The following is a 14,439-nucleotide window of genomic DNA, read 5'->3' on the forward strand; positions in this document are numbered from 1 at the left end:
AATATTTTAGAATATCTATTTCCTTTACAACAATTATTTGAAATACATTTTTTTAGGATTTGTTTCAAGAAGTTTTGTCTGATTACCTGCGATTACCAAGATTTGATAAAGGTTTTGTAGTGGACAGTTTAACAAGTATCGTTATAAAAAATCCGCCACAAGTGCTTACCACGCTCATTAAATGTAAACGTAATATACGGAATATACATCTTGTATTATGTCAATCAGACTTTAATAGATGGGCTCAGACATACGAAGAGAATCTACGCGATGCCGAACTGGGTGACGAGTAAGATATGAGAAAAAGATATATTTTTTTATTGTTAAATACGAAATCAAACATCTTTGGTATTTACAAAAACTAAGAATGTTGTATTTATAAAGATGAAAATTGTATGCAAAAACCGTCTTTTTAGAGTTCACATTTTCTTACATAGTAAAAAATTGAATAGTATAAAAATTAATGAGCCCCGATATTTTAGGGACACGCCCAAAGTATACGATGACACGGAAATTGAAAAAATCTTGGAGTCGTTTGATGAAATGGAAGCTGAAGAATTCGAATCTATGAGCCCTGAATTGAAGTCTATTTATATTAATTACGGTTTGGAAGAAAGACGTAATAAGCATTACGAAAAAGTCGGGTATTGATACTATATTAACGGATTGTTTATTATTACTTTACTTACTTACTTTAGCATATGAATTTTTTTTATATATTAATATAAATAAATAATTCATATGCTAAAGTTAATGGTAAATTAATTTTGGTTTCAGCGGAGTCAAATTAGCAACGTCTAAAGATAGAAGTGCTAGAGGTATTTTATTGATATTAAATCCGTTTTGGAATACAAAATTCAAAGATTTTTTTTATTTTATTTTAATAAACCTTTTCAGATCATAGTAGATCAGTTTTAGCTATAGATAAATCTGAATCTAAAAAGAAAATAAAAAAAGATGATGTTAAAGGTAAGGTACAATATTAAAGCATGGAAAAGTGGTATGAATTTAAAATACTTCTTTGAAGATTACCATAATAAAAATCTGGTTTTAGCAAAACCTACGAATGAATATTTGAATATGAATTTGAGATATAACGAATATATTAAAACTACATACGAGAATCTAATAAATCTTGCGAATAATTGGGTATTAGATCTTGAAGATGTTGGCAGTCCATTATATGGTTTTAATGGACAAGTCCTTAATTCGGCTCAGAAGAAAGTTAAGCGAAAATCTGAAGTGCAATTACAAGTAAGTTAAAAAAGGTTTTAATGATAATATAAAAATATCGACGTGTTTATTTTTTATTTTTAAAAGTTAAAGACTTATTAAGATGCAATATAATAAATTATATTATAAACTTATTTAAAGTACTTTATTATTTTTTATTTTATAGACGTCTGATGTCAGCTTCTCAGAAAGGGGGTTCCCATTGACCGTTATTTCATGCCCTTGTATCCGTTACAAGCAAGCTTTGGTCAATATGTTTACTAAATCAGCTATCGTGCAAGATGCTCTCAAAGAAGAAGAAAATTACGATCTACTTAAATTTCCTATAAATAAAAAGACGTACACGGTATTGCTACCCAAAACTTTTCCAGTAATCAACAACGAAGATCCTTTATGTTGGTATTATTTAGACGAACCACCGGTAAGATTTATAGAAATAAAGTTCGCATAAATACTATAATTCTATGATGAAAGTAATATTAAGTAATTCTTTTTTAGATAAAAAAATGTGAATGCAATCAGGTCAATGATTTAAGTCTATTAGACGATACGACTCAAGATAATGTTTTAAATATATTATCGAAATGGCATTGTACGTGCGGTAAAAAGGTAGAAATTTGTCACGTTATTAGAATAGGCAACATACTATTGAATATATGTAGAGGTTTATAAGCAAATGTAGTAATAATCCTATAGAAAATACTACATGTACTATAATTAAAGGAGCAATATAAAATCTGGTCATTATAAGTTGTTCGTATTAGGTTACTTCTTCTCAAACATCAACAAGTGAGATACCATCTACATCAATCGAAAGGGTATTACCGGAAGAAAGTCAAATAGATGTCAACTATCCAGTACCTCTGCACAGTGTAAAGTCTTTACCTGGCAAGTAACCGTTTTGGAGTATTTTCATGTAATATCTGACCGTTAATTAAAATTTAAATAATTTTATTTTGAAGTCTCTAGGGTCGTCGTGATTTGAAACACGATGAAAATGTACGGCACGGTAACAAATACCTATAACTAAATCATTTAATTTCACATCTAATGTGTCAGTACATGTATTCTGATTCCCTGATATAGACAACCTGCAAATCAAGTTTCAAATACATTCAACAAGAAACCTTTTACATGAAAATGTGTATAGTGTTTTAAATACAATTTTTTTATTACTTTTTTTTTTTACTGACTGACTTTTTCGGGCACTGAAAAGAGAAAACAACACTCAAAAGCTCAATTCTATATATATATACATACTACTACTGGCATACTACTACAACTAATAAAGGATATATTTTAAAATATATTTTTAATAGTATGAGCTCAATTAGATTTAATTAAGCTCATACTATTATAAATATGTGTGTTTACTATTATAAATATATATTTAATAGTGTTTTGGCACCCGTCAAATATGATCGGTCTAGATTCTTGCATCTCAGACCTAGTTGGAAATTTACAACTGTTAACGTTTATTCAGACATAAAATCCTTTACCTAAGAGGCTAATTTTAGATCGTGATACACGTATCATCTTATATCCTGGTGATCTAGTACGATGTAAATATACGTTCAGTCCGCAAATTGAAGGGATATTCAATGTCAAAAGATTCGTTGAAGTTAGTGGATGGCCAGAATCACGAGTTGACATAATTGTATCTGGTATATGCGATTTGCCAAGGTATCTAATATCTTACAGGAAAATTATATAGAATTTTTTTTTTATAGAACTCAAACTTATTATGATTTTTTTCATTCATAAAGGCTAGATAGTCGGCCTAAAAAAATGTTTGAAAACTTTGTCAGAAGAACTATAGAAAATGAGGTTTATAAAGGGGCGTATTTAGACGATCAAAAGGTGTTCGATTTTGGACCTATTTTCATCGGAAGCAATAGGTAATAAAATAATTAACAGGTAATTGTATTCGACTAAGATATTGAATTGAATATACCTTAATTGATTATTTTTACAGAATATACGAAGAAAAATACACCGTAGATCTAAGAAATTCATCATTGATAACGACTGATATTGATATTGCGTTCATTGAAGACTCAACAGTTTTTCAATTTGACAGATCTTTTATGAGTTTAGAGGTGACTTTAATACTTTATGCCATAAGGTTTAATGTTGACCAACCCTTATTAAATACATATATCATTTTTTAATTTTTTAGCCCGGATGTCGGGGAAAATTAATAATAAAGGCTGCTCCAACTGAAATTGGAATTAATACAACTATTTTGATGTTCTGTATTAAAGATAATCCTGAAATTGTCACTGTAACAATAGCTTGTAGCGGAGTCGTACCTATTGTTGAAATTCTACCATTAACCAAAATGATAGGTGAAAATATAAAATATAATTTGATAAAGTGTTGTAACTGAAAGCATTTTTAAATATATTTATACTATTTTAGCTGCAAAAAATATTCATATATTTCAGAGTTTGGCAAACATTTATTATATCGCCGTAAAGATGATAGGTTTATTGTGAAAAATGATTCTATACTTCCTATTAAATGGAAAATACGTAACGCAGAAGATTTTGTTGAAGATTTTTTAATAGCTCAAAAAACTGGCGTAGTGGCAAGGAACGACAACGAGATCGTCCCAGTGACCTACATAGCTTGCAGAGTCGGCGTTATATCTAATAAACCACTAACTATTGATGTTAGTTAAATTTATCTTGACATCTTTACGCGGTTTCCATTTGTGACAAAACTATCTGACCCAATCTTTTTTAAATTAATATATTGTAAAACAAATATTACACACCTAAATTAAGATCAAATATTCAATATTTAATGTATTTTCAACATAAAAATTTTTGGATATGTGAAATTATACAGTTTGAAGATTTTACAGTATAGTTAGATTAGACAAAAACGTTTCTAGATATACGACGCAGAAGGCCGCGGAGATCCAATGTTAACAGATACGCTATTCTTGTCTGCCGAGTGTTATGACGTGATGGTAGAATGCGCGCACGAGAACCCCAACGAAAACTTCCTAAACTACGGCAATGTGAAAGTTAACTCGACTGTGGTTCGGGAAATGTACTTGTTAAATCGTGGCAGATATAATGTTTTCTACAAGTTAGTGGGCTGATTTTAATACAATAGAAAAAAATATACAACAGTTTGTAATATGTTTTATTTTTTAGAAACTTTAATCTATATTAATATTATAAATGTGAATGTAACTCTGTCCATCTGTTTGTCTGTCACTCTTTTACGATCAACATAATAAATTGAATTTGATAAATCTGGTATTAAGCAAATATAAACTCCAGTGAAGGAATAGGCTACCTTTTTTTGCCTGACACATGACAACCAACATCCTTAAGCGTGAATCTATCATCAATTGTAAATGAGCGCGGGATACACGCATATACGCTAAGTTTATTTATTCTACCTAAAGAGATGTAATAATTTCAGATTGAAAAAAGTAAAGAATTTTCCTGAACCGTCTTTACTAAAATCGTTTGAAGCAACACCAGAGTGTGGTATCATACCACCTTCTTTGAAGCTTGTCAGTATAGAATTTGTTTGCACTCCTACTACTTCTCTAAATTTAGTCAATGTGCCTGCCTACATATGCTCTTTGCTCGATGGAAGTAAAAATCAAGTAGTTGTTGCAAAGTTTCCAGTCTGCGTTACTATTGCTTCTTTTTACAATACGTGAGTTTCCCACTTTTTAAAACGTTCAAATTTATTTTAATTGAACACTTTATATGTATTAATAAAATTTCCTTTGACATAAATTTTAGATTCACATTGTTTCCTCTTGGAGAATTGAATTTCCATATAATTCCCGTGGGAAGTGGTGTTATTCGTGAAGTTATTTTGAACAATACCAGTAAATGTCCAGTAACGTATGAAATTGTTCTTCCGTTGAAATATAGACCGGATCCCGATGATCCTCAACCTCAAGCCAAATTAAAAGACAACAAGTAAGCTATTCTTACTACACCATAGAGTTTACTAATACCTGGATGATACATTATTTATTTTGTGATTTAACAGATTAAAGAATCCACCGTTAAATTGTGGAAATTTTCTAATTTACAATGACGACAACCTCCTTGCACCAGGCACAAGTCGAACTCTTCAGATACAATTTCATGCTACATCTGCTACAACGTTTCAAGAAACAATTAATTTCGTAATAAGTGACACTTGTCCTGCTGAAAGTCAGGGTGTTCCACTTAAGCTTGTAGGAACAGGAGCGATGCCGACGTTGGATTTCTGGAATTTAGAAACGACGTTCCGTGAACATTTGATTGTGAAAAACCTGTTTGAATACAAAGTTCCTGAGGTACTGTTTTTTTTGTCTTTTACAATACTTGATAATTATTATCAGTTATTGCTTTTTTCAATTAAACATTTTAGAAGTCGATATTGAAAGTAAAATTACTGCAAAAAATGTTTTTCTAAACAAATGTCATTTTTGTATTGGGTGTTAGACCTGCAATTCCTATGAAATTTTCTAGATACTATTTTTAATGAATTATGTTATGGAACAAAGTTATTTATAATTACATTAATAATTTTTATGTATATTTTTCTAGTCATCTCCGCATTGCGTTTTTGTCGAGGACTCTGTAACCCTGCACTTCTTTTGTGTGACTGTAAATTCAAAATATGTGGCAATTCTCGACCTTTATAATAGCGGTTTGGTTGCCTGTGCATTGACTATGAAATTGCACTATCAGAATAATTCTAATTCAGATATATTTTCATTGGACAAGTATCACACTCACATAGAACCTTTATTGCACAAAAATTTGGGCATTATATTTAGCCCTAAAGCTCTGGAGGTAACATACATTGCTAAAAATTAAAGTTTAGCACATCTATTACTCTCACTCACTCTCTGTTAATATTTTTTAAGGAATACAGAGCAGTTCTAGAAATCAGACTAAAACTATTGCAAAATCAAGAAAAATCATTTAAAGTTTGTTTAATCGGTGAAGGTGTTATACCGAGAATTGGTCTAATAAGTCCGCATTTGAGGCACAAACGCTTGGGCGTACTTAATTTTCCGGTTACTTGCTTGGGTTCAATTTCTCATAAAGAGATTCGTTTCAAAAACGTAAGTTCAGTGCAGGCAATAGTCTCAGCACATGTATTATTATCTGCGAAAGAAGAAAGGCCTATATTCTGGCTGACTACTGCGCCAGACAGCGATCACTCGATTTTAGTTGGAAATAATGGTAATGTATATTGAATCATTTTGCTATTTTTATGAAGATATATTATAAATTTATTTATTTTTAATCTTCAGATACCACAAATCTTATTATGAATGTTTTATTAAAACCCAATGAAATTGTAACATTGGTGGTTCACTATAATCCGATAAAAAGCGGAAGAACGTCTTGCGATGTGAAGTTAACGATATTTGAAAATCCCTATGAATATTTTACGGTACATAAAGAAAAAACTATACTTTATATATATTATAGCAATTGTATCTTATTGGTTGCATAATATGATCTATATTATGTACTCAAATAATATAGTGCGGTATATTTGTATTGAATTATAGTTTTATAATTATGTTCAATTTCATATTTTATTTATATACATATGTCATTTATGAATAAAATATTTAAATAAAGTTCCAATATCCAAGCGTAATTATTTTATATCATAAATATAAATTGCTTTGGTATAGTCTGTATTGTATATTATATCAATGGGTAAGAATATGAAAATGTACTTACTATGAGTTTGTCTAAATTAAATTGGTTTTAGATATTATGCGAAGCAGAAGCCTTCATGGAAGATGTTATACTATTAGGACTGGAGATGCTCTCTATGGAAATCGATTTAAACGCTTATAGATCTTCAGTGGATGGGTAAATTTTATTCTTGTAATGTTTATAATCAAACATTTCAACTTATATAAGAACCTAGTTATTCAGATGTTGTCAATGATATTCTAATAAACAGATATGTTATATCCATACGAAACAACAGAAAAAACTTTTTACATTTCGTTACAAGTAAAAAGGATGGCTTGATAAAAACAATAAGGAAAAGGGATAACTAGATATTTTAATTACGCAAAACGTATTACTATGTAAAACGACTAAAGGCAAACGTCACAATTGGAACGTTTTCTAGTCTTCACTTTTTGCGCGTTAATAACATATCTGTTTACTAGAACATCATTGGATGTTGTCTATTATAATTCGTTTTTCCTCTAAGGACCGTGTCAACAGTGTCTACAGTTGATAGCAGGAAGAAAAGTAAAAGCGCACCTGTCGATAAGAAAAAGTCTCGGGTACTTGAAATCAAGAAATCCAAAAAAGCATCACAAGCATCTGTGAAAGCTAGCGACACGCTCACCAGCGTCGAACACTCTGTCCTCAAATATGTTTTGAATTTTGGTCTGATATTGCAATTTCATTTTAAAATATATACTAGTAACAAATTAATACATTTTCACCAAAAAAAAAACTTTTTCTAAACGAAATCGCTGCGGTAGATTTTGCAAAGAATTATTTTTGTTTGATAACTTAAAGGGATATAAAAATACATCTTTTTTAAAATATCCAGGCGGCTGTGAATTATGTGTTGCACATAGGCGATCAGTGATCATGGTTAATAATTCTGAAAAAGTATATAAGTTTAAATGGGATAACTTTGAGCATATTATCGTTAAGCCATCGATTGGATTCATATCGCCGGGAGAAGAGAAGGATTTAGAAATCATTTTCTTCTGCCCTCAACCAGTAGTACTGAAAAAGGTAAACTAACAGAAGTTAGGTTTGATATTTATCATAAGAAACATTGAATAGGCACCTAATCTTATTTTAATAGTTACTAGTTTCTCAATTTAAACGCAACCTCTGATATTACTCGATAAATACATTAAAGTTAAATAAAGAGAATGTAGTACACTACAAATCTAAACTTTTTTTATAAGTGAAAGAAAATCTCGGGGACCTAGACCGTTAGACTTTATTGTATACCTTTAAAGTGGTAGTGACTTTAAGACCTCCAACGACATTTCCTTGATTACTGAATTTGGTTTTTTCCAATATAGGACGTTTTTTAATTCATGATTTCAAAAATAAATCGATTCTACATTTTTGTAGGAATTTTTAAATCTGACTTTAGTAGCTATAAGTGACGATTTCTTCACTTTGGACATCAAAGCAAGTACGTGGGATAGTCGGCAAACAATGACAATCTTTGAGCATAATAGGTAAGTTCGTTTCGTTCGGTACATTGTAGACAGTTTTGTCCTTATGCTATTTATTTTCAAACATACTGAAATAATTATCTATATGTGTATTTTGTTCTGAGTATTTTAATTTTATTCAATACAGAAGGGATAACATATCATATCATTCTAAACAGTGACATAAACATGCGCCTTTATTTTATTCCTGACTGACTGACTTAGTTGTTAATTATACAATATACATTACCAACATCACATGGTTCTTCTTGGTATATTCTACCCTCCGAACCGGTGGTACCTTAACATTTAATTATACACTTTAAGATGATGATTCAAAAGATTTTTCTTTGAAGATAGAATATCGTGATTTTGATTATGTGGCTTCAGAACTTTCTTTGAAGTTAATAAAAATAATTTGGGTTTTCCTTTAAGAATAACTCCGTCGTTTTCCGAAGTTAGGAACATGGACAGGGTTTGCTTCAAGAAAGCATGCAATGGCTTCGATCACAGTACATTCGTGTCGAATTATTGTCTTATAATATATATTTCTAGTATATAGAAATTTAGCCAGAAGCAACTTGAGCACAACTCTAGTTTTAAAGGATTTACATGAATACTTTTGGAGGTTTTATTAGAAAGTTTCTAAAAAACAGTTTTTGTTAACACAACATTCTAATGTTCAACAAAAAATGCTCAAAATTGGGCATTAACTTGTTTCAAAACAAATCTTTTTATACAGAGACGCTGATATAAATGAGAGATATGAAACCATTGTAAATGAACAAGGTAGTTTGATACAGGGATATTTGTCGGATGTCATTCACATGATTGTTGTATACTCGGCCACGACGGAATATACTCGATACGTGTGTAGTTTAGAAGCCGAAAAAAATATTGAAGATACATTTATTTATCAAGTAAGGTTTTCGTTTTGTAAATTTTACAGTATCACGTCGTAGCTTCGCGATTATTAAAAAAAAAAAACAGAAAATGTCCCGCTGCTAAAAAAGTAGACACGGGACTTATTCCGTGTGTGAGATTTTTGTCCAACATATATAGATTTGTTCACGCTGTTTCTTTAAGGAACATTCACAGATAAAGGTATGGGTAAAGTACATGAAAAGTGCGCCTGGGTTGAAATCCGCGATCTCTTTATCAATTGGACTCTATAATTCAGATTTGCTATTCGTGTAGTTTGCCTACATTTACTGAAATAATTCTATGAAGATACTTAAATTACATTACTTAAATTATAAATTGTTTAAACCGTGATTAATTTCATTTCAATATGTATCTTATATAACATTACATATTACTATTCTTTTTTATTAGCAAGAAAAGTAATATAAGAAATGACTGTAGAGGTCAGTCGCTTAAGGAATTTAAAATTATTGAGAGTATCACAATTAATTGAACCAAATTATTAATTTAAGTGAAAAATTTTATTTCAGATAAGGACATTTAACTTTAAAGTACATAACACTGGTAAAGTTTTTTTGAAAATGGTGTGGAATTTTGTAATAGATGATGAGTATCCGGCCAGAATTGATAAGATACAAGATGTAAGTTGCAACAATTAAGTAACGATGTCTCCCCCTGAACTGCGATTTATAAAAATTCATTTTGTAGGGATGCGCAGATAAAGCTGGAACCCCTTGCGTAGTAGAACCGAAAGATCAAAATACCTTCGTTGAAGCTGGTGAAAATGGTAAGATTATAATTGTAACTAGCTGTGCCCGCGACCTTGTACGGGTTTGAATTGAACAAAAAAATAATATATAAATATTATTGTAGCCTCAACTACTTCTTATTATATCAGTTATCTACTTATTATATCAGTGAAAGTCCCGTCAAAATAGGCCCAGCCGTTCCAGAGATTAGCCGGAACAGACAGACAGACAGACAGACAAAAATTTAAAAATGTTGTTTTGGTATATGTACCGTGTATACTTACATATACATTGAGTAAAAAGGGCTATTTTAATATTACAAACAGGCACTCCAATTTTATTAGAATATGTTTAAGCAATATTAAGAAGTAAATTATTATGAGGGTTTGAGTATGACTTATAAATATTTAATGGTGGAATATTTATATGCTTAAATACATTAGAAATTCAGGTATACAGATATTTTAATTTTCACACAGCGTAAACATAAAAACACTATTTTAGTAAATTACTTAACTGGGTAATAATTGTACATCGTAAAGTTGTCTACAAGTGCCTCATTACACTCATAGTGGACAAGATGTAAACGACCTTCCTAATTGATTAAGACTCACCATATACAATACGATCTGTAAATAACCGTAAATGACAAATTTGTAGTTTTGTTGAAATTTTTAGTAAATAAACTAGTGGGATACTACTAACTAATATTAACTAACTAATATTTGCCTCTTCCAAACGTTTTGTCCCAGAAATTATTAAAGTTTTAGTCCCATCACATAGAGTTTATAGGATAATATACGAACATTTACTAGTTACTTATGCATCTAACCAATACAATTAAATTGTGTTCGTACCTGTTTGTATGTAGGTGGTTTTTTAATGGAAAATTAAGGCTATTTTATTGATTTGTGTAATTATTTTTGTAGCAATAAACGATTTGGTAATTAAAAAACTTGAAGGTCTGTATGTCAATTTAGATCCAAGCAGAATTACGTTGTACAGCGGTAGTGTAGGAAGGGAGAGCGTGGATACGTGGTTTGAAGCCAATCTGCCCTTCGTGATTGAACCCACAAAGGCGTGCATAAAACCTAACGAGAGTAGAGTGTTTAAAGTGACCTTCGCACCATTAGAAGCATTTCAGTATAATGTGAGACTGAAAAGTACTATTGGTAAGTTTTGCTATATCATACTCTAGTTATGGAAATAAAACTATACCTTCTTACAAAAAAACAAATGTATAAATGAGACTTGTGTCAGTTTCTTAAAAGGAAAAAAATAAAATGTTTTTAAATGAAATATTTTAGTGCTATGCTATATCTGTGTACTTAAAAACTATATTAATAAGTTATTATTTCTTTGCTCGGTAGATAACTTAGATCCATATGACCAAAATGTATCTTGCAAAATTCGTGCCAAATCGCTGGTCCCGTACGTACATCTAGATGTTGAAGAGAGCGATTATTTAACGTCAGACAGGAGGAAAATAACAGGATCGGCCCTCCCGGCGCACACCAGCGTGCTCGAGTTTAATGTTCTTGGATGGGGATGTTACAAAAAGTTTGGAATATTTGATAACAATAGAATAATTATAGATATAAGTATTATTTAACTCGATTTAAACTGATATATCTTAAATATTATCACTAATTTACTTATTGATCCGTTCTGTAGCCTTGTTAGAGAGAAATGTAAAGTACCGTGGAAAAGAATCAGGACCGTTTATTAAGTACAGAAAATGAGTAATGAGCATCGTTAATATACTATTGTTTTTCTTTTAAAAGATCCATATAATGCGAATATGGTGTAGTTTTTTTATTATGAGTAATACGAATGAACATCTTAAATTATTTTTTGTTTGAAGATCCTTCGACGTGATAAATCCGACAAGCGAGGCTTATGAATTCATTTTCGAAATGGTGATGTCAGAAAAAGGAGAGCTGGTACCCGTACACTGTGACAAGTTAAAGGGCTACGTTGAAGGAGGCACTTCTACTGAAGTGGTATTTACATTCTCACCAACAGCTCCAGGGGTAAGATCTACAATTAGATATATTTTTTTGTTTGTGTCAAAAAAATTGCGATTGATTGATCACACAAATAATATATACTTAAAATATATCAATGCTTAAAAATGAAGTGAGGCTATCAGATAACCTTTATTTTATATTTCTTAATGGAATAATATTTATTGTATACTTGTATTGTTTGGCGGATGTAATTAAATTCGTTAAAGAGTAACGAAAAAATATGTACATATATGTAGTATGAATAATCCGATATTTGTTTTTAATTATTTTAATGTATGTGAACCTTAGTATATTCAAGGGATGGTTTATTGCTTAAATAAACGAGAAGAGAAGGAAATAGTAATATGAGACATTATTTTCAGACATACGAATCTCTATGGAAGTTCATTATACCGGTTCATTCGCTGGTGGTGAATTTACTAGTCGTTGGCATTGTTCGTGAGCCGGAAGTCGTATTCGTTCCTACCATTTTGATCATAAAAAACTCTTTGGTGGGTTTTACTACAAACAACGAAGTTGTATTAAAGAATAATGAGGATGAATGTTTAAATTTCGAATTCAAAGGAAATTCTCTTTGTAACGAATCCGGAAAAACTCCAGTGGTAGTTGAGCCTGAAAGCGGCGTGCTAAAACCAAGATCAGCCACGAGTATTAAGTTAGTAAAGAATAAGCTATATTTTGTCGACTTTGATACATTTTATCTTATATGTATGGCAGTAGTCAGGATTTTTAAATAAAAATACGTAGGTACATACGTAGGTGTTACAGTTTAATTAATTAATAACTTTAAAAAAATTAAAAAAGAAGTAGTGGAGTAAAGAAAATAATGTTTTTCAGGATAATTTACACACCAATTAACGACGGTCCGCTTTCATTCAAGATATTTTGTAGTGTGACTTATTTGACCAAGTTGATAACTTTATGCGTTAACGCTCTCAGTTATTCAATAAAACCAAAAGTTACTTATTACCTAATAGGCAACGAACATATACTTTGTAGTGATGCTGTCACCAATATTCACTTGGATCAAGTAAGTACTACATGAAATAATCAAACATAACTTACATGTGTATTTTAACAGTAATGATCTAAAGGACGTTGTTAGTTAAAAAAATTTAACACAGGGAACTTCTAACGAATTTTAAAGTCTATACTTGTTCTTTAAAAGGAGGATGATATCGATAATTAAAAATGTTTCACAGACTGCTTCAACTTACGAAAGGAGAATACCATTTACAGTTAAAAACGATGGCTCCGCGACATTTTTCTTTGACTGGCACTACAATACCAGTTCAGTTAAAAAATATCTTCAAGTGGAAATAGAACCGCGGAACGGCCACGTTTTGCCAGCGCATGAAGTAGAATGCATCATCCATTTTACCTTGAAGAAAGTTCCAGTACAAGCTTTTCCTATTACATTGTCGGTCAGTATTTTATTGTGTTCTGTGCCTGATAATGTCTTCGTATTATACTATCTCAATATAAATATAAAAAAAAGAACAAAATTATTATATCATTTTACAAATGCTTCTATCAGATGAGTTATTTTTTTACCTTTTTACGAGATACTAGCGGCCTCGCCCCGGTTTCGCACGGGTGAAATTTGCAACTTAAGTGCATAAAAATTTAAGACAATACTTTAAAACTTCTAAAACTATCAGTGTTTTTCTAAGATAAGACTTTTATAATACATATAAACCTTCCTCTTGAATAACTCTATCTGTTAAATAAGACCGTATCAAAATCCGTTGCGTAGATTTAGAGTCAGAGAAGGCGACTTTGTTTTATACTATGTAGTGATATGTATATATTTTTTAAGAATAACTTATAATACGGTGTCTGCAGATATCTGATGGTCCAGAATATAACATTAACCTACACGCAGAAATCGAGAAGCCACTTTACTATTTTTCGTGTATGGAATTTGACTTCGGTCGGTGTATTGTAAATGCTCCGGACTTTACGTACAAGAAAAACATAGCCTTTGTGAATAATGACAAAGTTCCTATTAAGTATGTATAACTCTACAACTATCGAGTTAAATTATTGACAAAATAGTATTGAGTTAAATTATTGATTTATTTTTATCTGTTTTTTTTTTTGGGACTTTTTTACGACAAAGCTAAATGTCCCATCGTCCCCTTAGTAAAAATTCCACCACTAACAACAATAATAATAAAATATTAATCACAACTTGTTTAAACTTAAACTGGTAAATAATTTTTACCACTTCTGAGTCGGATATATACATTGCGCTTTGAAAAACGCGTCAAAAAATTATTAATCAAAAAATTAAATTATTCTG

At 30.7% G+C, this 14,439-nt stretch overlaps 1 protein-coding gene across 1 annotated transcript in view; it reads left to right on the plus strand.

Annotated features, from left to right (window-relative positions):
* Nucleotides 1-14,439, plus strand: part of LOC124530971 (hydrocephalus-inducing protein-like) — a 39,497-nt gene that overhangs the window by 15,982 nt on the left and 9,076 nt on the right. Inside the window, 31 exon segments of the mRNA XM_047105343.1 lie at nucleotides 57-289; nucleotides 483-644; nucleotides 778-818; nucleotides 898-969; nucleotides 1,055-1,254; nucleotides 1,998-2,121; nucleotides 2,751-2,916; nucleotides 3,000-3,131; nucleotides 3,209-3,332; nucleotides 3,413-3,581; nucleotides 3,681-3,907; nucleotides 4,133-4,332; nucleotides 4,675-4,917; nucleotides 5,007-5,189; nucleotides 5,263-5,554; nucleotides 6,131-6,452; nucleotides 6,524-6,666; nucleotides 6,997-7,100; nucleotides 7,453-7,634; nucleotides 7,804-7,994; nucleotides 8,346-8,455; nucleotides 9,174-9,356; nucleotides 9,891-9,996; nucleotides 10,064-10,142; nucleotides 11,085-11,276; nucleotides 11,475-11,664; nucleotides 11,969-12,137; nucleotides 12,497-12,789; nucleotides 12,972-13,164; nucleotides 13,337-13,558; nucleotides 13,980-14,146. Coding sequence (XP_046961299.1) covers nucleotides 57-289; nucleotides 483-644; nucleotides 778-818; nucleotides 898-969; nucleotides 1,055-1,254; nucleotides 1,998-2,121; nucleotides 2,751-2,916; nucleotides 3,000-3,131; nucleotides 3,209-3,332; nucleotides 3,413-3,581; nucleotides 3,681-3,907; nucleotides 4,133-4,332; nucleotides 4,675-4,917; nucleotides 5,007-5,189; nucleotides 5,263-5,554; nucleotides 6,131-6,452; nucleotides 6,524-6,666; nucleotides 6,997-7,100; nucleotides 7,453-7,634; nucleotides 7,804-7,994; nucleotides 8,346-8,455; nucleotides 9,174-9,356; nucleotides 9,891-9,996; nucleotides 10,064-10,142; nucleotides 11,085-11,276; nucleotides 11,475-11,664; nucleotides 11,969-12,137; nucleotides 12,497-12,789; nucleotides 12,972-13,164; nucleotides 13,337-13,558; nucleotides 13,980-14,146 — 5,414 coding nt within the window.

The sequence above is a fragment of the Vanessa cardui genome, chromosome 7, assembly GCF_905220365.1.
Source record: "Vanessa cardui chromosome 7, ilVanCard2.1, whole genome shotgun sequence".
NCBI lineage: Eukaryota > Metazoa > Arthropoda > Insecta > Lepidoptera > Nymphalidae > Vanessa > Vanessa cardui.